Raw genomic sequence first — 21,372 nt, 5'->3', positions numbered from 1 at the left:
CACCGGCTCGTCGCAGTAGTCCTCGGGGCGCACACCCTCCGCCATCATAACAGGACAGCCGCTCTAAAAAGTTATGTGTTTGGGAGGGGTGACAGAACGGACAGGTTTAATCCACCAGGAGGGAGGAGGAGACCCAAATCCAGAAGAAACAGCCAAAAAGTAGAGCGCACGATGAAGGCACAAGAACCGAGCCCTGGTGAAGAAGAGGAGGACGGCGGCAGCAGGAGGACCGGCCAGTCTGTCAGCAGGGCCAGACGGAGCGGAGCAGGTGTGCAGGGGGGGCTGGGTGTCCAAGCATTCCCACCTCTAAATAGTAGGATGCTGGGAGGTGGTCTCCGCGGGATCCAGTCCCGTTTGGCGGACGCCATGCGTAAAACCCGACACCCCGCGGACGCGCCAGTGGCCAGTGGGTATTTCCGCACTTGCTAGGTGAGGTAGTTGTAGTTGCGAGGTGAGACAACCAAGCATGGACTCCACTTTAACTTCAGTGGCTGCTGGGAACGTGACAAGTCACAACCAATGTGGGGGGAAAATGATATCCAAGAATCTAGATTTCCTCTAGAACCCTAATGAGTTCAGTAGGTTACTGGTACCTTTGATGTTCGTGGATTTGGGTCACAGAAGTTTAGATAACATGGAAAGATGGACGGACTGAAAAATCACTTCAAACCGGATTTAGTGTCTAACGGGACACGTTGTTTATATGAAGCTCCTCTCTCGTTAGATGACAGCACCGTTACATGTTTACTAAATTAGATCTGCTGATAAACTGATACACCCACTTCGGATGTCCTGGGTATTCAGAAGTGGGACTTGGTTACTGTAATGGCTCCATTACGCACGACGCATTTGCTATAATTAGACATGATGGCGTGTTATGGAGCCAGGCGCGGCTCTGGGTCACAGACTACTCACAAGTACTGTAAGTGAATGAGGTGGTCCTAAAACAGATCCTCGGCGCTGACTGGCATCCCAAGCAGCCGGCTGGACAGTCTGGCCGGGGTGTGTGTGTGTGTGTGTGTGTGTGTGTGTGGGCTGCTGGGGTGAAGGCTTCAGCTGCTCTACTGGCTGATAAACGCTTTGTTGACATTAGCATTTACTTTCTCCTTGTTTTCCAAATTCAACCTTTTAAACTGCTGCACCTGTAACCAACAGTGACGTCACATCACGGCAGCAGAACGACAAGGTAAACCATAAGAGATCACAATTTCAGGAGTATAAATAATATATCGGTGGTGGAAAAGTGATGGGAATTTGGGCTCTTTTTAGGGATCCGGATCATTTGGCTCAGCTCACCAAGAATAGCCTTTCAGTGGCTCTTTCAGCTTCCAAATGGCTCTTCATTTGACCACATGGCTTCAGGAGGAGTTTCTTGTGGCTTTACTCAAACATTTGGCAGCATAGACATTACACCATATGCCACCAGGGGGCATCTACATATACCTTTCCTGACAGGTAACTTCCTGCCAGGTAACACACACTTTATTCCCAAGAGCTCCCTCTAGGGTGATATCAGTGGTGTAGTCTAGTTTTTTGCAGTGGGTATACTGTCTATACTCATACTCAGACGTCCCAGAACAACACATCTTACAACAACCATTATAAGCACCATCACCACCTTGTGTCTTTTTTTTCTTGTTTTTTTGTTACCTTTGTCAATTTTGTCAATTCTGTATTTTTTTGCACTTTTATGTGAAGCACTTTGGTGCCGCTCAGCCGTCTGTAAATGTGCTATATAAATAAATTTGACTTGACTTGACTTGACTTGATGCCGCATCCTAACATGTTGATAACAGAGCCAGTCTGTCAGAATGCTCTCAACAAGATATATACTGTAGGTCAGGGATGGGAAACTTAAATGCTGGAGGGGGCCACAATTTTTCATGTTCACTACCACAGGGCCACATATAGGAGCGTGCACTTCACCAGATATGATGAAACTGCAATTTTAAATATGTTTACAGTGCAGTAACTTAACATATTTCATGCTCAAATGCATGCATGACAGTATAAACAGGAATACAAAAGGTAACATTGGGGGGATTTTTTTGTCTTGTTTTTGGTCTTTTTGTGTCTTTTTTGTTAATTTTGTGATTTTTTTGTTCATTTTGTGTTTGTTTTTTGTTATTAATTTTGAGTCTTTTGGGTCATTTTGTGCCTTTTTTTTGTCCTTTTTTGTCATTTTGTGTCTATTAGTTTACAGTGAAGTAACTTAACATATGTCATGCTCAAATGCATGTATAACAGTATAAATAGAAATACAAAAGGTTTGAAGCACTGTATATCACGTAGACTACAGCACTGGTCGTGACCTTTAGGGTAGCACAGCCTCATGAAACTTTACAACCATTAAGTAGAGACATATAGCTTTCCTAGGTTTATTGATGACAATAAGGGGGTTAATCAGTAGTTTGAAAACATGTATGTTGACCATTTTTTGATCAATTATTGTATACATATTATATATTATGTAATATATCTTTATACAATAGTTTTACGGTTAATATCTTTGAAATTGAAATACCTGACATCTGTCAAACTGTAAATATTTTTAATGACAAAAATGGACAAACATGTCTCATTCTGTGACAGTGAAAAGAAAAGACATTTAAACATAATGTACATTGGCAGGGGTCTTGCAGATAGATGTGGGAGTTTACCTGTTCACAATTTCATATTGCAGTTGGATAAAAGGTTGTCTGTACCAAGGTTATTATAGTTAACGAAAACTAACTGAAATAAAAATAAAAACGAGAGTTTTTAAAAAAAAACGATAACTAACTGAAACTGTATTTTGTGGTTACAAAACTAACTAAATCTAACTGAAATTATAGTGAAAATGTCCTTAGTTTTCGTCTTTGTCAACTTTTTTCATCCGTAAACCTTTTTGGTTGATATGAAATCTATTTCATCTATCTGGTTTTATGACTTAATAAACTTATTGGGGCTGAGATGGATCAGACAAAGGAAATAAAGGAAACATTTATTGTGACCTTATTGAATCTGGCACCCAACAAATACCCCATTACAAAAAACTAAAACTAACACTAAAACTAATAAAAACTAAACTAAAACCAAGCATTTTCCAAAAAATTAAAACTAATGAACTCACTCTGAAAACTAACTAAAACTAACTGAATTTGAAAACAAAAAGTGACAACAAAATTAAAACTAAAACTAATGAAAAATCCAAAACTATTATAACCTTGGTCTGTACTGATGGTATTGAGTAAACTTGGTATACTTTTGTGATTTTTTCATTGTGACCACAACTCATACTGAAAACCTGATGAGAGTCAGTATGTAGTGGATTTGGGATGCATTCTCAGTGGCTGTGGGTAGTCATAGCACAATATGGGCAGCAGGGGGCAGTACAGGCACAGGCAAGGGAGAACATTATGAATCTCTGCTGTAAACTAGGCCAGTGAGTCTTGCAAAGATGTTTTCTGAAGACATCTCCCCCAGGGCTGAGCAAACAACAAAGGAGCTATAGTTTAATCTAAAAAAACTAAATGGAGGAAGAAGCTGACATTATCTAGTGTAGTACTACATATTATCAGATAATTCTAACAACCAGTGATTGTGAATTTAATGCTGAATGACAAAGATGTAAAGACGTTTGGTGTAGCCTACCTGCTGTGCTGATGAGACCTAAACCAGGCCGACAAGGCTTTAACCAACCAACCTGGTGGTTTTTGGCAGCAGTACGGGTGGCAGGGAAATAATTTTACTGCTGCAATTTCAAGTTTAGCAGCTGCACTATACAATTAACCCTTACCTTTACTGATTAATCAGCCAATTTGGTCATTATAGCCGTGTTTCCTTTATGGGGAAGAGTGGCCGCTGGGAAAGTCTCAGGCCACGCCCTCTCAAATGTCCGCTCACTCTGCATGTCTTTATTTTAAAAAAGGCCTCAGAGGGATTTACGAGACTCCGGAGGTGACGTATGGTTTTCGATCGTCGGGTAATCGCTTAGCGACAGTTTCTACCGTGATCCATGACCACATACGCAAATAAACAAACCAGCATGGCTAATTATACACAGCGTCTCCGCTGATCATTAACATCGCGATCGTGGATTAACCGACATTGCTAACTGTGCACAGAGTGTCTGGTGCTTGTTGTAAACACACTGTACTGCTACAGAGCTAACTGTTGAATAAAGTAATTTTGGTTTGATTTAATAACTGGTCGAGGCTCCTTTGGCAGCAATAACCTCAACCAAACGCTTCTGATGGCTGCTGATCAGAACTGCACAACATTGAGGAGGAATTCTGGATCATTCTTTCTGACAGAACTGCTTCAGCTCAGCCATATGGATAGGATGTCTGGTGTGAACGGCTCTCTTGAGGTCATTCCACAGCATCTCTATTGGATTGAGGTCTGGCCACCGATGGGGACTCTCCAAAAGGCAGATTTTCTTTTTTGAATTTAGTCTGTAGTAGATTTACTTCGATGTTTCCGGTCATTGTCCTGCTTCATCAGCCAACTTCTACTGATCTTTGGCAAACTTCAGGCATGCAGTGATGTTTTTTTGGAAAGCAGCTGCTTCCTCCCTGGTGTCCTGCCATGGACGCCATGCTTGTTCAATCCTCTGTGTGTGGTAGACTCATGATTAGAGATGTTAACCAGTTTCAATGAATCCTTCAAGTCTTAATTTGTTACCCTGGAGTTGTATTATTTACTTGGCTGGGCGCCCACTTCTAGGGAGATTAGATACAGTACTTAACCGTCTCCATTTGTCAGTTTGTCTAAATATTGACTGGTGAATACCTAAAGTCTTTGAGATTACTTTGTAGTCCCTTACAGTCTGATGCAAATCAACAATTCTTGATCGCAGGTCTTCGGAGATCTCTTTTTTTACGAGGCATGGTTCACATGAGCAGATGCTTTTGTGAATAGCAATCTTAAAAAGTTTGAGTGTTTTTTACAGGTCAAAGTATCTCTTCACCTCACTCAAATCTCATTTCCATTGTTAGAACTCCCAAGTTTTCCAATTAGCTCTTAATGGAGTCATTAGCCAAAGGGTTCACTTACTTTTTCTACCAGCATTATGAATGTTTCATGGATATATTCAATAAAGACATGAAATATTACAATTGTTTGCATGGTGTTAGGTAAAGCATGTGTGTTTGTCTATACTTGGGACTAAGATGCAGATCAGATCACATACTAGGTCTTTTGTTTTTCTTGCAACTGTATGTATTGATATCCACTGATATAAACCCATTCGATAGTGTGATAACGTCCAACTCAGGTGCATTAATAATGCTGCTTCTTTTTTGTGAATAAGCAATGATGGCAGGTGAGGAAGTCACTATTTTCATTCATTAAAGGCAAATAGGGATTCTTAAGTCAATCAGCAGTCAAAAATGCAGATGGATGAGGACATTATGGCTCATTATGGCATGACAGACTCCTGGAAAAAGGCTTCTGCTACAGGGAACTGCTGCATTACCACCATTATGTAACTTTGCAAGATCCTTGCAGAGATCTTGATGTTTCCTGCAGTGAAGTGTGTCACAGCAGCAACGAGAACCCACTTCATATCAAACAACCCCTCTTCAGCTCTTTTTGTCACTCACAAACTGTTTTCACTCTCAGCGACAGAAGACATCCAGGCTGCTTTGGAACCAAATGTTGAAATTATGTTAATATGTTTTTTGTTTGCACAAGACATTAACTGTTGTATTGGTCAAGTGTTTGCTCTGTGGGGCCGCGCATTATGTTGGTAATTGTCAACACAAGTCCTAATTGGCAGGATGTTTCTTAAGTGTTGGTCTTGTGAGCAAACTAGTCAATAACTGGCAATAAATATAATTGCTAATTTGTTTATTTAGCTCATTAGGGAAAAAGAGTCCACTTCCTGGAAAAATCCTTGTGCCTTGGAATCAACCTTTTCTATTTAGACAAGGAATTTGTTTTGTTATTTAATATTTAAGAGCATTTATGGTACAAGTAAGTTATTTAGTATACTTTTATTATTTAGAATGTCTCATTTAAATCAAAATCTCTTTTAAGAGAAAGCTAAGAACAAATTGCATATATTGAGAAATATTGTTCAAGAGATCAGTAAGTACAACTCTAAAGGTACCTCTGACTTTTCAGTCATAACTCAGACTTTCACCTCCTGAAAGTCTTGTTTTTGCTGAACTCCTGGCTCAACATCTTCCCTTGTTTCAGTGATGAACAGGCATCTCTCAGTTCGTTTCCATCCGTCAAATTTTATGTAGATTATCAATTTGCTCCATAGACTGTATATAAATAATGGACGTAGTCACCGTGGCGTCACCCATTGGTTTGTGGCCCGTTGGAAGCATCGAGTTCAGCGTTACACTCGTCGCCATCTTGTTTCCAATTTCCCTGACTGAGAGAAGTTGCTGCTAATTCATGTTAGCATTAACTGGAGCATTAACTGGGATTTTCATTTTGGCTAGCAAAAAATAAAAACAAAACTTATGTTACTTACCTCAGAAAACTGAGCAGCGACTCCTTGGAGTGTCTGTTAGTCCAACCAAACACTGAACAAGACATTTTTACTGAACAAAACATTCAAATAAACTGTCATTAATCGATATAACGTTATACATATCTTCATTGACACGTTGCCGTGGATACGCATTGCTCTCCTTCCCTTATGATGACGGCTGGCCTTGTTAGCCACCTGTCAATCAAAGGTAGCCACGCCCCAAATCATATGATTCTTTATCTTCTATTATCTTCTAAATGGGGCCATTATCAGAACTATTAACATCAAATTGTCTTGAAGAAGATTTTTTACGAGCTAAGGGGCCATAGTGTTTTCCTAAAAAAAATTCTGAGGATAATAAATCAAGTGAGAAGTTTTGTAGTGAATATTGTTCTAAATTTAGTTAACAATATCTTTGGTTCTGGAGGATAATACTGAAAGCAAGATAAGCATGACAGTAATCATTTGAGAGCTGAATAAAGACAACAAAAGACAGAGGATGTGACAACAAAACGAAACAGAGAGTGAGACGGAGACATTCTGTTCAGTGCTTTAATGTGCCAACGTACAAAGAGATAAATGCTGATTACTGACATCTCTACAATGGCATCTAAAACATGCCAACACACATGCACACACACTCTCTCTGTCGAACACACTCTTCCTCTGTCATTCACTCTCACACACACACACACACACACACACATCCTTGTACTTCTAACTTTGTGAGGTCCCTCATCAGTATAGTGAGTTATTTAGCCCCTTACCCTAACCCTAACCTAACCTTCACCATCATAACTAAATGCCCAACCCTAACCCTAACATAAACCTGATTGTAACATTAACACTAAAACAAAGTCTGACCTCTCAAACAAGCCTTTAAAGAAGTGAGGACGGGCCAAAACGTACTTACTTTGCAAAAATGTCCTCAATCTGTTGGTTAAAAACCTGTTCTGGTCCTCACTATGTAGGAAGTACAAGAACAAACACACACACACACACACACATATATTCATACACACTTTCTAGATCCCTATGCACATCATTAAACAGTGTTTCTCTCCAGTCTACTGGGAGATGATGCATAAAACAGAGCTGTCTGTTTGCGAGCCTCTACTTTTCATCAGGAAATTATTAATCAAACAAATGCTAATAACTACGAGTCAAACCTGGGCTGAAACATACAAGAAACCAACACGGGTCAGACACCCTGGGGTCACAAAAAAACGGTATTAAAGCCTAGTAAGGCTTGTGTTTTTCTAGCAAGCTCCTATAGTTCCCCACTGAGGGGCCTAACACAAATGATCTTATTTACCCAGAACCACATTGGAGTGCTTCATTAAAAATCAAAGCATGTAGGTCATTTTTGAAACTGGTGCAAACATATTTGCATTGTCATTTAAAATTGGAGACTTGTAATTACAACTGACATGACATTGATTTCAGCTCCTAATTAAAGAAATCAAAGCATGCAGCTACTTTAACGGCATCTGCTTGTTGCTTGAGGCAGCAGCAAGTTAGTAACAGTTTGATTTATGTATGTAGTATTGTCACTTCGAATCTTGGATAAAATACTAATAACAGCAGCTGCACAACAATAAAACTACCTGGCAAAATAAAGCTGTAAATCTTTGATTTGAAAGGGGATTTAGACAAGAGATAACTTAAGAGTTTTATGTGTGTGTAGATGAGTTAGAAATAAGGGGGCTGTAAATCAACTACATTTGCAGTATATTCAGTACAAAGACAAATCAATTTCATTTTGAATCATTATTTTTTTTATTTTTCCATTAATGGAATATGGGGATATTGGGAATGATACCTGCATATTTTAACCCAGGTCTGTTACAGTGTTAGCGCCTAAGGTTCCTCTACACCACCAAAGCACAGAGACGTTTCTAGGTAGCAAAAACACCCTCACTAAGCTGTGATCATACAGTATTAAATACAGTAGCCATATCAATAATTATACTGGTGGTGATGATCTCCTTCATTTCTGTTGCACTCAATAACACACAGAGTCAGGTGACAGAAAATGCATCGTCCATAACCTGACCTAAAACCTGGTGACCGACAAACACTGATTAACCGGAGCCCCACCACTGAACACGGTGAAGCTGTGACATCTTTCAAACTGATAAAATACTGAAGAGCAGAGTCACATGCTGAAAAGCACCCATTGACCCATATAGCTGCTATGACTAATGAAATAATGGCTGTAGCAGTGAGCGCTGTTTCTGTCTTTACTCAGTGTAAACAGTGGCTTCCAGTCACTTAAAAAAAATCCATGTTTAGGATTTTTTCCCCCTCGGAAAACCGTACCTTCATATAACATCCATCAAGTCAATACTACTTACTAGAATATACACTATGAATTTACAGCATGAGGTTTATTTCTGTTTGTAAAGTGAGATTAAGTGGCTTTAGTCTCCACTGCATCCTGCCAACAACTTTAGTAACGCTTCACATCACAGCCTAGAAATTAGAGTGCAAATATTTTGTACATGTAGGGTACCAATGGCAATATGGATATCATGAATTATGTGTGTTTAGGGGTTACCTAGAAGCTGGTTTTGGTTCTTCTTTTATCAGTTTTATTTGTCAGAAATTGGATCCCAGAACTTAATTACTGATTTCCAGTTTTTAATCATTTTAAACATACACATAACTATTTTGGATGTAGATATATTGGAACACCCATCATTGTTTGTTTAGGCAAATTTTTTCCCCCAGTAACAATAGTTTCATCAATTTTTGGGGGGCTTTATCGCCCTGAACTAGGTGAGGGGATTGATAATAGTTCATGTCTGTACACTAAATATGAAGCGACAGCCAGGCTTGTTCTAAAAGTGCAGTCGTTGTTTTGGGCTTGTTCTGCTCCAGAGAGACCCGAAGCGCAATTATTGTGACCAAGAAGACCAACTCAGTGCCGTTAAGAGAGACCAACTAAACGTGCATCATTCATTTATTTGATGAGTTTAACTGCAATGTGATTGATACGGCTAGCGCTAGTGGGCTACCGTACCGATAACAGTGGCCCATAAACCGAGGTACAACCCGTACTGTGGGTTACCTGTACCGTTGTACCCCTAATATCAACTTACTGCATCTACTAGAAGGTGGAGTATGCTCCTACTCACCCATACTTATTGGAATTATTATTTTTATCATCCAAATCAGGTGAATTCAAACAGAACCAGGCTATCATGCAAAGCTAAGCTAAGCTAAGCTAAGCTAATCAGCAGATGGCTGTAGCTTCATATTTAGTGTACAGGACTGGAGAGTGGTACAGATCTTCTCAACTAACTCTCAAAATCACAGAACAAATACTTTAATCATAATAGCTACTTTGTATTAAAAAGTGACTGTAGTTTTCTTATATGGAAATAAATGATAACATAACTAATTGCAATATCAGTGTTGTTGTTGTTGTTGTTGACCCATTTTCCTTCATCTTAAACATCCAGTCTTCTTCCCTTCTGTATAATAAACCTATAGGTACCTAGTGTTTATTGTATAGATACCCTGTATTTATAAAAGCATTATACAGTAACTTCTGGGTTGTAATCTACTACGTTACTGATATCTTCTTGTATTCACATCAGTGATGAATAAACTTGAATGAGCTGATTTAGGAGGGAATGCTCTTCTAGTGACAGATAAAACTTCAGCAACAAAGGGAATGGGTTTGTCTGTGGTAAACATCATTGTCAGTTTATATAAATGTTAAGGTGGTGAGGGAGGCAGCTTGGATCCTTTTTTTGGGTGATGGTTGCTTGACAGCACCACAGTAAATATGTGACAATGGAGAGTGCCAACAAGATTGTATCTCTTAAGTGTCCTATGGAGAACTCTTATATTACATTTGACTCTTCTTTTGAAATTAGAGAATGGATTTTTTAAGGGGGAATAGAGGTCACAGGGTTTGGAAAGTAATCAGCACATAGGAGAATGTGGATTTACACCAGCTGAAAAAACACATAAGGGGAAACTAAATCAATATGAAATTAATGCTGTTTAAATTCAAAGCAGCTTTTGTGGACATGACAGCAGCACTTATTAGATGGGAGATTTAATCCTTTTTGTCCATATGTGCCTCGATAAATTCCAGCACCTGTATAATAATAGTGACATTCTACACTGGCTTATATTGACATTTGCTTTTCCTGTGCCAACTGATGCATGCCAGGCTTGTTTTTCACCAAAATCCACACGGACTGGGTGAAGGACGTATCCATGACATTTACCGTTGACAAGGAGACAACAGCCTGGTGTTAATGAAGCCTGGCCTGAACTTATCAGTAGATACTGATCTGGTTTATAAATAGCTTTAGTGGCTATGTTTACATGCACGCAATAATGCATTGATTACTCATACCGTGAACTGAAAGTAATCCTGTTACCATGTACCTTTTTTTAGATTGTGAAGAGATTTCTGACAAAAATGTTTCTTTTACAGTACAAATCTATTTTACTAGTACATGTAATGGAAGTTCCAAATTTCTAAAAACACTTTATTGACAGTAATGGTTGAAAAAAACTTTTCTCTATGTTTGGGTGTTAGGGGAAAAAAAAGCAGAATTGTATTGTAATTAATATTCTCCTAAAAATACTAATATAAATCAAAAATCATGTTTAGTGTAGGTTATTGTTTTACAATGTTAGTGCAATAATTATGCTATCCACTTCTGAATCAAATCAAAAGTAAAGCTTTGAATAACGTGGATTGCAGTAAGTAGCAAATAGAGACAGAGCGCACTTAAGCCCCGCCCCACCGGAGGGGAAACAAGCCATCGCTCTACATTGACTTTGTATTAAATGAAGGAACCTCCTTGTCAATTCTGTTTGTTAGCAAACAACAGAAATCTGTCTTAAAGATGTCATGTGGTAAATTGCACTACCAACAGGGTAAAGAACCCAAAACTACATTTTTAAAAATATGACAAACTGAAAAACTGAAGAGGACAAAAGTGAATACAGGCATATATAGACTTGAGACATCAGTAGTTCCAACGGGGAGAAACGGTATCCTGAAACTCAGTAGATTTAATGTTTACTTATATCCAAAGTCAGTTTTAGGCTAACTACATTTCTGTAAGTTAAGCTAAGTATTTGGCACTATGTAATAGAATGTGGATAATTAAGAATGATATGTAGTTTTAAGTGCCTTAGCTTGCTAGCATATAGCTAACATCAGCTTGCTAACAGCCAACTTTTCCTGTCTGGTAGACATAGAGTGCTAAAATAATCATATGATACACTTAAATCTAATTAAGTGTCTCAGCTTGCCAACATAAAGCTAACATTAGCTTGCTAACAGCTAACTTGTCCAATCTGGTAGACAAAGAGTGCTAAAATAATCATATGATGTGCTTAAATCTCATAGTTTTAGCTAGAAACAATCATTTTGTTGGGTGTATTGAGGCACTGATAGTTTTCCCCTCCAGTGGGCGTGGATTTTAGATTATAACATGTGGCGCTCTGTCTCTATAAGGTGTAAACTCCAGCTGCCACCATCTTGTCTAAACACCATACTTTCCTTTCACCTCCACCTGAGCTGGCTACTTGTGCAACTTAAGTTTATGAAATGAAACAAAGCTGTATACGTGACCCAAGGGGTGTCTAATACAGTCATACCTCCATAAGTGTTCCTGTGATTACTGAGCACACAATCACGTTATCACACTCAGAAAGCAGTTACTAACTTTCTTAAACTACTGCTGTGCATGTAAACATGTCCACTGAGAAATCAACAAACAGGATGCAGAACACTGGGCCCAAAAGGGGAGGATGCTCAGAACGTCACGGTGTGGAGACACTCGGCTCATTGGGAATCGAAATTTAGCAGACCCTTGGAGGCAGCTGAGCGCAGTCCTGTCTCACACCTCTGACCGTGGCTAATCAATCATGACAGCTGCATGTGCACACCCTGTGGGTTGCCGCGGTAACAGACAAGTGGGTCGATAACAGAATATTGAGCGGGCGTCTTTATTTTTTTCCCCCCCTCTTACCCCACCCCATGAGGAATCTATCTGTCTTATGAAAAGTTATGAAGCGCAACTGTGGCGTCTGATCCTCTTCCATGTCCTTGTGAAAGTTTAGGAGCTCCAGAGGACTCTGAAAAACAAAAAGCAACAACTCCTAACTAAGCACTGACTGAGGGGTAGATTTTTTTAAACCCAGCCCGAAGACTTGATGTTGACAGACACGTGCCTTTGCATGTGCATGCGTGCAAATACGTGCGGTAAAAGCCTCCCAATCCGACATCCTGTTTCTTCAGTCGCAGAGTCGATAAGTTGGGTAGTGACTTGCAGTTTAGTTCACAGGGAAGAAAGAACAGATGTTGGATCATTACCATAAACTTCCATCTCTGCAGGGTTTTCACTTCTCCCAGGTGTGTCACAAGTCTGAGTAATAAACTAGTAAGACTCCTTCCCACCCCCTGACCCCTACCCAGGACCAACCTGGTGATGTTGGGGCTGTAAGTTCAAATAAGTGGACTCAGCGCTCACACTTCTGTTGACTGAGGCAAGAAAAGAAATCCACTGACCGCCAGCTTCACCCCTTGAATTTCCCCTATGGGGGAAGCTTGTCGCAGCACAAGTTATTGGCTCAAAAACGATGTATAATATTCCTTAAAGTTCTTGGGAATTGAGCCATTAAAGGAAAAAAAAAAACCCTGCTCACCCCCTGAATACCTCTCCCAGCATGTAGGGTTCTTGGCTTGAATCGGAGCTAGTAATACTCCTCATAGTTCTTGGGGTTGAGGCAGTAGAGAATACCCCCGCCAAAGGAGAAGATGGTTCCCCCCCAGGCCAGGCCGTAGCCCCAGTTGAACTCGTGGTAGATCCTCAGGTTGATGCTCTCGATGAACTTGATGGGGTAGAGGACCAAGCTGCAGGCCTGGAGTACAACTGGGGGAGACATGGAGACAATAAGTACAAGGGAAAGTAAAATTTGTATTATTATCCAGTTCATACTGCTGCATCTGTTTCCCCCTTTGTCTGAATACGCCATTTTAAACCCCCCTCCCATGATTGTGATTGCAATGTAACGTAACGTAAATACGCTTATAGAATGTATTTGATCGATGGATCTGTAGATGGATGGATGGATGGATGGATGGATGGATGGATGGATAGTAGGGCTGAAGGATTAATCACATTGGCAATAATATCGCGATGATAGAACGCGATTTTCTAATCACAAAGGCCGCAATTATACCACTTCACACGCTGCTGCAATATTGGATGGATGGATGGATGGATGGATGGATGGATGGATGGATGGATGGATGGATGGATGGATGGATGGATGGATGGATGGATGGATGGATGGATGGATGGATGGATGGATGGATGGATGGATAGATAGATAGATAGATAGATAGATAGATAGATAGATAGATAGATAGATAGATAGATAGATAGATAGATAGATAGCAGGTAAACAGTGTTAGTTGAGTTAACGTCACTTAACTTTTATGTGGCACGTCACTTTTTGCATCAATGTGCATTTATTTGACATTTTAAACTATCTTTTTATTTACATCTAACCAGTAACTTTTTTTTAACCTAACCTTAGAGAGTTTTGTAGCCTAATCTGAATGAAACTGTGACCTGTTTAAGCGCCTAAACTTAATCAAATTGAAAGTGAACTATAATGAAACAGCTGAAAGCCATTGAATGAGCTGATAACAACCTACTGAACCTACTAGAAGGTGGAGCAGGGCCCTACCTGCCTATACTCATGGGAAAATAAGCAATGATAAACGCCCATTTTAAAGTGTGAAAATATAAGATAACATGCCATTGTAGTAATATACTTCCTACCCTCTGCTGTTGGGTATAAAAACAATTCAAAACCATGTAAAATATACAGTCAGTATCTATATTTAGTAAAGCTTTTACAACAAAATAGCAGCCGGGGTGCCAGCTGGAAGAGGAGGAAGGGTTGTAAAAGCTTAAGATATTTATGCACTGTGTAATTTATCAATTCTAAAACAACAGCTGTACAATCACACAAATGTGAGCCAACATGGAAGAAAAATGTTTCTACTCCAAGCTTCAAAATGCTAATTTACACAGTAGGGGGTCAATATTTAAATGTTATACTATTACTGATTAGTGATGGAGTCAAACGTACATTCTGAAGTTAATGGGATTTGGTCACATAAATATTTTTTTACATTGTCTAGCAGTCACACACAAAACAGTTAAGAAAGACTTGAAAAATTGCAGAAATTGCTATCGACTGAGTCGAGAAGAGAGTTGCAAGCCCAGAGGGAATGTCATTTAACTCTGTTTAGTTCATTTAGCACATTTTATACAAACAAAATAAATCAAACTTGATCAGACAAGAGGCAAGGGAAGGGGAGGATGGTGGCAGAGGAGAGAGAGGAAGAGGAGGAATGAGAGAGGAAAAGGAACCGAGGCGGACTACGGGGTCAAAGGAAACAGGATGAGTTTCAGGAGAGATGGAGGGATGAGGGGAAAGGGGGATAGAGGGCAGTGAAATATTTAAAAAGGGAGGGGGAGAACGATGGATGGCAGTGGAACAAAGGAGAAAACATCAATCGTTATTTCTTCAAAGGGAATTCATTTTGTGGGAACATAGATACGCTCTGGCACAAAAACCCCAACATAGAATGCACATTATCCAAAAACATGCAAATATTAACACAGATAGTGTGAAAAACAGCCTTAAAGAGGAAGTTAATTGTCAAGGCGTATGTATGTGATCTATCTTTCAGAGAGGGTCCTTTAAAGTCCGTCCAAACACACCATGCCTCTGTGCTCGCCTCCACATATCGCTCAGCGCTTTGTGTTCAACCACATTCTGACAGCGAGTGATTTTGTTTGTTTTTAGTATTCATAGACGCCTGATGTCTGTTTTCCAAGCTCTACAATTACATATTTTATAATATTTTGCTTGAAGCACTGATTGCTATTAAATCACAGCAGTACATTTTGACTTTTCGAAAAGTAAAACACGTTTTTAAAGTTTAATGTACGTTGGCCCTGAGAGCTCACATCGCTGCAACTTAAGAAAACACATGCAAATACACAAAACACAAGCAAATTGAGGAAACATCTTCATCAATTTGACAACACAAGCGCAGCATTTAGAAAACGCGCTGCAAAGACCACAACACAAAAAGAAAACGCGATGCAAATAGACCACAATTGTGATATTATCATTATTATTCACGTTATAAAGTGAAATTATCACATTATTGCATGACAATGATATTTTCATGTTATAACGTGATATATAGCGTTAGCCCGCTAGCCCGTATCAATCATATTACAGTTAAACAAATCAAATAAATGAATGATACACGTTTTAATTGGTCTCTCTCAATGGCACCAAGTTGGTCTTGGTTTTGCTCGCTTGCTAACGTTAGCATGTTATTAATCGTCGGCTAACGTTAGCACGCTATCGATCGCCAGATAACGTTAGCACGATATGATCGTTATAACATTATAATGCAAAACTATCATCATCTTGAAATAACGTGATAATATCACATGTGTGTTCAGATGTGTGCATCACTTTTAAGGGTCCTCTGGAAACACTTCTGTTGTGGTGTGGCCTATTTGCAGCGTTTTTTATTATTGTGTTGTGTTGTGTTTTTCTTATTGTGTTGTCTAAATGCTGCGCTTGTTTGGTCAAATTGATGAAGATTGTTTCTCAATCTGCTTGTGTTTTATGTATTTGCATGTGTTTTCTTAAGTTGCAGCGCTGTGAGCTCTCAGGGCCACCGTATTAATGAGTGTATGGGCTCATTGTTCAGATTCAAATCTGTGGTGTTGAAAATGTGGAATATCATAACCCAGTGTTAACTTCTTTCACTTTCTTTATATAGCCTTTTAACGTCACTTGAATTACTAATATTTTCAATCACAACTTTCACTCTTTTCTTTTATTCCGAAGTTTGTAGAATTAGAAAATTAGACAACCCCATTAACCCCGGGTTGAAATGAGGATTAACAGTGGGGATGAAATACTTCCTACCTCTAACGTATTCATCTGTAAATGTCACACTGTCTGTTGGCTTTGCTGAGGCTAAAGGCAGAAAAGCTTCTAAATCATTACAGCGCGCAGAAGGTTTCGACTTGAAGAAGCAGTCAAATGCCAATCCAAAGATATTAAGGAGGTTTAATTCTAAATCCATTTATGCATTTTTTATTTATCATACATGAAAGTAATTTTAAGATAAGAAGACTCCCAGTGCACAAGAAAATCACACAGCTTCTGTAAATCTCTACATTATCCCTTTAAATAGGAAGATTTCCTCTTTAGTGCTGTATCTCTTCTGTGGTTTGCACTAAGATTGAGACGGCAATGCATCCAGCATCCAAATGAAACATTTCACGCCTAAAAAAAATGAATTTTCCAATTATTCCGGGGGGGTTAGAATGGAGAAAATGTGGAAACTTGACAGTTGTCCAACTTGAGATTGGGACTGGCTGGGGAAATGAAAGGGACAGGCGTGACTCTCTGCTTCGACCCTGCTGGGCCCGACTCATAAAAATAAGATTTTCTCTAAATTAGTTTGAGGGAGAGAGGAATTGTGTCTTTGAATGTCTGTGTGTGTACAGTCTGTTTGCCTTTCTAATGAGTAAGTAAGGATTATCATTTACATGCATGTCAGTTTTCAATGTGATCACCATGCAACCTTCCATTTACCTTGTCTAAATTGGCTAATTAAGTGTGTGTGTGTCATTAGGTGTGTGTATTTTACTTCAGTCTGGACCACAATTTATGATGTGTGAGCTGACCTGCAGCAAAAAGCATGAAGGCGACGGGCGCATAGAATCGCCGTCTCGTGCCGATGCACACGGCAACCAGAGCGACCAGGAATGACATCAGCACCAGGGCTCCACCCCCTAGCAACAGGGCCAGCGTAGCAACCTGCCAGTCTGGAAAGGAAGGTGGAGGGACGGGAGGGGCAATGGTTGGAGTGATGGAGGAGAAGAAGAATGTGAAAAAAGTGAGCGAGCAAAGAAGGAAGCAACATGTTGTGTAAAACAGTAACATTTAAAGAACATTCATAAATATATGCTACATAGTGAACGCATACCCAAGATGAGACATTATTTTATTTGACATTTAATATTTCTGCCTTTTCCAACATTAAGTATGTTGATTTGAGGGAGATCGAGGGAGCAGGTGAGGACAGAAGGAAGGTTTAATACAGGAAGGAGTGAACAGGAGTTTAAAGAGAAGAGACAATATGGTGAATGGAGGAAAGGAACACACGCACATAGAAGACAAAAAGTACGGTGGCCGTGAGAGCTCACAGCCCTGCAACTTAAGAAAACACATGCAAATTGAGAAAACATCTTCATCAATTTGACAACACAAGCGCAGCATTTAGAAAACGCGCTGCAAAGACCACAACACAACATAAGTGTTTCCAGAGGACACTTAAAATTGATGCACACGTCTGGACATGCTGTTCATAGCGTGCTAACTTTAGCCGACGATCGATAGCATGCTAGCGTTAGCGGGCTAGCAAGACCAAGACCATCTCGGTGCCATAGAGAGAGACCAACTAAAACGTGTATCATTCATTTATTTGATTTGTTTAACTGCAATGTAATTGACACAGGCTAGCGGGCTAACGCCAGCGGGCTAACGATATATATCACATTATAACATGAAAATATCTTTATCATGAAATAAAGTGATAATACCATTATCTCGATATATGACGTGATAACATCACAAGTGTGTCCAGACGTGTGCATCACTTTTAAGGGTCCTCTGGAAACACTTCTGTTGTGTTGTGGCCTATTTGCAGCGCTTTTTATTATTGTGTTGTGGTATTTGCAGTGCGTTTTCTTCTTTCTTATGTTGTCAAATTGATGAAGATGTTTTCTGAATTTGCTTGTGTTTTGTGTATTTGCATGTGTTTTCTTATGTTGCAGCGCTGTGAGCTCTCAGGGCCACCGTAAAAAAGGGATTAAAAGTGGAAGAACGATGGGACAAATAAGAAGGAGGTAGAGGACAGAATTGACACGATGAGGAAGAATGATGGTGAAATTAAGGAAGCATGAACACATAATAGAACGTGATGGGAAAGGAAGGAAGCAAGAGACAAATGGGGAGAAAACAAAAGAAAGCATGTGAATGATGGAATGTGAAAGGAAAGAGAGAATGATGGGATGAAAGAGTTATAGCTTGAAAGAACGGAGACAAGAGAAAGATGGAGGAAAGGATGGGCAAAGTCATCTATTCACCATTTTATCCTATTTGACGTTTGTGTGATAAATAGCAAATGAATTATTGTGCTATGGATAAAAATGTATTATGTGAGATCACAGTGACCTTGACCTTTGACTTCCAAAATCAAATCAGTTCATCTTTGAGTCCAAGAGGACGTTTGTGACTCGTTTGGGGAAATTCCCTCTAGGTGTTCCTTAGATATCGTGTTCACAACAATGGGAAGGACAAAAAGTCTTAGTGACCTTTGACCTTTCATCAGGAAAAATCTAATCAGTTCAACTTGGAGTCCAAGTGGACTTTGGTGCCATTTTTGGAGAAATTCCAAAAAGGAACAAATAAAAGAAATGAAAGACGAGTGGGGCGGAGAAACTGATGATATTGAGGAAACATAGAGGAAAGAAGAAAAAGAAAAAGTTTGAGGGAAAGAATACAGGAAGGAAGGAAAGAAAGGCAGATAGAAAAACTGAAGGGTTGATAAATGAATACAGGGGAGGAAAGAGGGAAGACATGAAAGAGTAAGGAGGAAATAAATTAGTGTGTTCAAAAAAAAAGGAAGGGAGGGAGGGAGGGACGAGTTAAAGTGAGATGAAGAGAGGTTTGGAAGTGACGAGTCAGTGAGCGTCTCCAAGAGGTTGATGGGCGATAAAAGAGAGGAAACATGCAACCTGCATAATGTTACAAGGACAGAGAGAGGGCAGCGTGAAAATAAATGCCAAGAGGAGGAGAAGAGTTGGGTGGTGGTGGTGAAGGTGGAGAGAGTGAGGGGGGAGGAGGTGAGGAGGGCGTGAAGGGGTTGGGAGAGCACAGCGCGGAGTGAAAGTAATGAAGAGAGAGAGAGAGAGAGAGAGAGAGAGAGAGGGAGCACTTAGTATACCTGAGCTGACAAAAAGCCTTGGCTAAAAAGCTTTACTGGCAAGTTATCAAAAATCTGTGCGCATTTATATATAGGAAGCACTGCGGCTTGATGCACTGAAATAGCACACACACACACACACACACACACAAACACACACACACACACAAACACACACACCCTGACAGAAAGACACGCCCAAACGTGGAGCCATAAGGATGTATAAGATATTCTAAGTAAATACAAGTTTAATCATTATTATTTTCATTCTGCCCCCTTTTATTGAGAATTGGGGGTTGTGGGAAGTTTTTAGGGGGAGCTAGCAGGTCAACAGACAAGTGTTCTAAACAGATAAAAATAAAATTAAAAAAAATATATATAAAATACATAAAATAAAAAGATAATAACCAGGCGGCAACCTCCGGGTCTGAGCAGGGAGGCAAACCAGGAAGTGCCTTAAGCTGCATTCTACAGAAAATTCCAGCAGGGGGCGCTAAGTGTGGCTGCAAACACATTTCTGTCCATTTGTTTCAATGCAAAATGAGAAAACTTCTCACTTGATTTATTACCTCAGAACATTTTTTTAACACTATAGTCTCAATCCCTAGTAAAAAAATCTTTTTTGATGACAATTTGATGTTAAAAGTGTAAATAATGGCCTCATTTAGAAGAAAAAAGAAGACAAAGAATTGTATGATTTGGGGCGGGGCTACCTTTGATTGACAGGTCACTAACAAGGCGAGCCGTCATGAGTAGAGAAGCAGAACAATGCGTCACTATTCATTATTTATACAGTCTGTGGTTCTAAATCATGTGAAAGCTGGGATCCTGAAAATTAATTAGAGTTGCTGCTCAGCACTGTCATAAATAATCTATTTTTTTAATTTAATGAACCTTTTAAGGTGTATCATGGTTCAGAGCAGTAATGTTTGGCTCTCTGAAGTCCATCTAATGCTCATAACGCCCCCCAGAACACCAAGAAAAACCTCTGGAGTAACAGAAAAATCCATGCTGTGATTTGGTTTTAAAAAATTTATACATGATTTGGATTTTTGTGCTAACTTTTGCGCATAAATTTACATCTCTGCTCAGCAACGGGCATAAAGCATAAAGCACACTCACTTAGGAACAGATTTGACCATATTTCTATCCTTTTATTCCACCTGTCTGCCTTCACACTGTGAAGAGATGGGACGCTGTAAAAATTGGTCTGGCTCGCCTAAGTTGCTGTAAGACCTATTTCTGTACTACACAGCTAAACTGGGAAGTGCTATGTTACAAAAATATATAAATAAATAAAATAATCTGTACTCCTTGAGGACATACAGTATTTCTTAAAAGGCACACTTCAAACTGAAAGATCTGGATAAAAGATCAATGAAGCGCGTCTGACGCAGAAATGTAGCTGTCAGTACAGATGCACAGCAGCAGACCATATACTGCAGGGCTGTTAAAGTCAACGCTTTTTTTATTTCACAGCTATTTTAGTTGTGTAGATATGGCCAGTGGTTAAATTTACTGCTCGAGTGTGGTAAAAAAAACAAGCTTATTGAAGATGAGATAAGGAAAAATGAGATATTTAGAGGCCGAGGGAGGGAAAGAGACAGAGATAGGGGTGAAAGATGAGATGCAGAGGTGGATAGTGGGAGGCGTAGAGGGAAGGAGGAAATTAAAGATGAGACGGAGGAGAAAGTGGGAAGGAAGGAAGATAGGGAGGGAAACAGAGTAGATAAAAAAGCAGCTTGTATTACAAATGCAAAGCAGCCAAAAACTGAGTTAACTGATGCTGCTGATTAGATCGTCTTCTGGACAACAG

General features: G+C 39.6%; 1 protein-coding gene across 1 annotated transcript in view; it reads right to left on the bottom strand.

The window, feature by feature from the left end:
• Positions 1-12,627: 12,627 nt before the first annotated feature.
• The window catches only part of LOC131962853 (transmembrane protein 47-like), a 22,410-nt gene continuing 13,665 nt past the window's right edge, over positions 12,628-21,372 (bottom strand). The window contains exons 2-3 of the mRNA XM_059327946.1: positions 17,254-17,394; positions 12,628-13,383 (exon numbers count right to left, since the gene is read on the bottom strand). Of these exons, the coding sequence (XP_059183929.1) occupies positions 13,205-13,383; positions 17,254-17,394 (320 nt within the window). The 3' untranslated portion in view covers positions 12,628-13,204. The remainder of the gene's footprint in view (positions 13,384-17,253; positions 17,395-21,372) is intronic.

Source organism: Centropristis striata, chromosome 24 (genome assembly GCF_030273125.1).
Source record: "Centropristis striata isolate RG_2023a ecotype Rhode Island chromosome 24, C.striata_1.0, whole genome shotgun sequence".
Lineage (NCBI taxonomy): Eukaryota > Metazoa > Chordata > Actinopteri > Perciformes > Serranidae > Centropristis > Centropristis striata.
The sequence above is the reverse complement of the archived record's forward strand: the minus strand, read 5'-3'. Positions and strand labels throughout refer to the sequence as shown.